At 43.9% G+C, this 1,983-nt stretch overlaps 1 protein-coding gene across 1 annotated transcript; it reads right to left on the minus strand.

Annotated features, from left to right (window-relative positions):
• Window positions 1-1,680: 1,680 nt before the first annotated feature.
• On the minus strand, window positions 1,681-1,983 carry LOC101418973 (keratin-associated protein 3-1). The gene has a single exon (XM_004451267.1). It carries the CDS (start codon window positions 1,981-1,983, stop codon window positions 1,681-1,683), a length of 303 nt encoding a protein of 100 aa, XP_004451324.1.

A 1,983-nucleotide genomic window follows, 5' to 3' on the forward strand; every position in this document is an offset into this window, starting at 1 on the left:
AAGTTAAAACTGAGTGACTTTAGAGGTTCCCTGGCCAACCCACCCATTCTAGGGTTTGAGAACTGAGACTCAGAGAGCTTTAGTGACGTGCTCAGGGTCACAGAGGCAGCCAGAGGCAGAGCCAAGGTGAAAATGGGCATCTCCTCATTTCCAGGTGGGGCTTTTTAACCAGCTAAGGGTTCTTGCATGCCTTTTAGTGGTAGTAATAGGACACATAGAGCTATTTGCAGTATTTTTTCCAAGAAAGTTTGCATATTAATGTCACGTTGACATTAGTTATAATATAACTATAATATAATTATAATATATTATATAGTTATAATATATTATATAGTTATATAATATATAGTTATAATATAGTTATAATATAACTAATGTAAACCAAATCTCACTCAATAAATGCTAATACTCTTAATATCTTTCAAAATGTATATTTTCTAGAAGATAACATATGTCAAGAAATGGATAGATAAAACACATATATACACATAATTACACATATTTTACTCTCTAAAATTGCATTGCATTTTGAGATTTTGAGCCTGGAATTTCATTGATGACTCTTACTAAGGGAGTCAAAATTATTTCCACACACCAGCAAAATGATCAATTTGTTTGGAGACTTAAGGAAGAAAGAGAAATCAATGTTAAAACCGATGCAGGGAAGTGGGTTTGGCTCAATGGATAGAGCATCCACCTACCAAATGGAAAGTCCAGGGTTCAAACCCAGGACCTCCTGACCCTTGTGATGAGCTGGACTATACGCAGATGCACACAAGGAGTGCCCTGCCATGCAGGGGTGTCCCCCACGAAGGGGAGCCCCAAGCGCAAGGAGTGTGCCCCATAAGGAGAGTCGCCCAGAGCGAAAAAAGTGCAACCTGCCCAGGAATGGTGCTGCCCACACAGAGAGCTGATGCAGCAAGGTGACACAACAAAAAGACACACATTCTGGGTGCAGCTGACAAGAATACAAGCGGTCACAGAAGAATACAGCGAATGAACACAGAGCAGACAACGGGGGGGGGGGGGGTTTGGGGGGGCAGGGAAGGGGAGAGAAATTTTAAAAAACTTTCAAAAAAATAAGATAAATGGAGATTAAAATTAAATAAAATATTTTAAAAGCAATATATTAATCTCTAGTCTCAAGGGTAGCCCTTGGCACAGTGTATACCTTCCAAAAAATATTTATTAGAATAAAAAGATCTTATAAAATGACTGCTGAAGTTTTCACTTTTCTCTATGTAACAAGGAGCCAATACCTAATTTTTCAAAAATTCCCCCATGAGAACTCTCATTCTGCAGGCATAAATCTTGGGTAATACGATAATCAGCTGAGAAACTTCTGGGTGGCTGTTTAGATTTTGCTACTTCGGCTGTTCCCTAACAGGCAACATGGAAACAAATCATCACAAGGCCGTATTTTGCTAAGCCAGAATGAAGTTTATTAATGAATAGTTAAAATGGTTATTTCTCAAAGAGCGGTGAAGTCATCTGAAACAGAAAGAAGATCTCCAACCCTACCCCAAGGAAAGAAGGAAGAAGGTGAGCGAATTCATGCAAACATGGCCCTGGCAATTGGGTTGGGTTTAGCTTTGATTTAGACAGGAGCGAGTGTTGAGGGCAGGATGACAGGTGGGGCTCCGGGCAGCCCCGGGAACCTCTGCAGTCCTTCACTGGTTATTAGCAGGGCTCACAGGGGTTTACACAGCAGGGCTCAACGTGGGTCGTCAGGTGGATCCCGCTCAGTGCAGGAGCTGAGTACTGAGAGTTGAGCAGCCAGCAAGTTGGCACGTAGGTGTCAGGCACGCAGCAGGGTGGGGGGCAGGTGTCACAGCAGGTGGGCTGCAGCAGGCTGATCCCATGTGGGCAGGTGCTGGGCAGGCAGACGCCGCACCGGCAGCACTTGTCGGAGGAGCAGATGGTGGTGGCGGGGCCGGTGGGCACGCTGCAGCAGTACCCGTGAGAGATTCCACAGCAGGCCAT

Source organism: Dasypus novemcinctus, chromosome 21 (assembly GCF_030445035.2).
Source record: "Dasypus novemcinctus isolate mDasNov1 chromosome 21, mDasNov1.1.hap2, whole genome shotgun sequence".
Classification (NCBI taxonomy): Eukaryota; Metazoa; Chordata; class Mammalia; order Cingulata; family Dasypodidae; genus Dasypus; species Dasypus novemcinctus.

Coding starts and splice junctions, on each gene's coding strand:
- LOC101418973 (XM_004451267.1), bottom strand. CDS start 1,983: ATGGCCTGCTGTGGAATCTCTCACGGGTACTGCTGCAGCGTGCCCACC.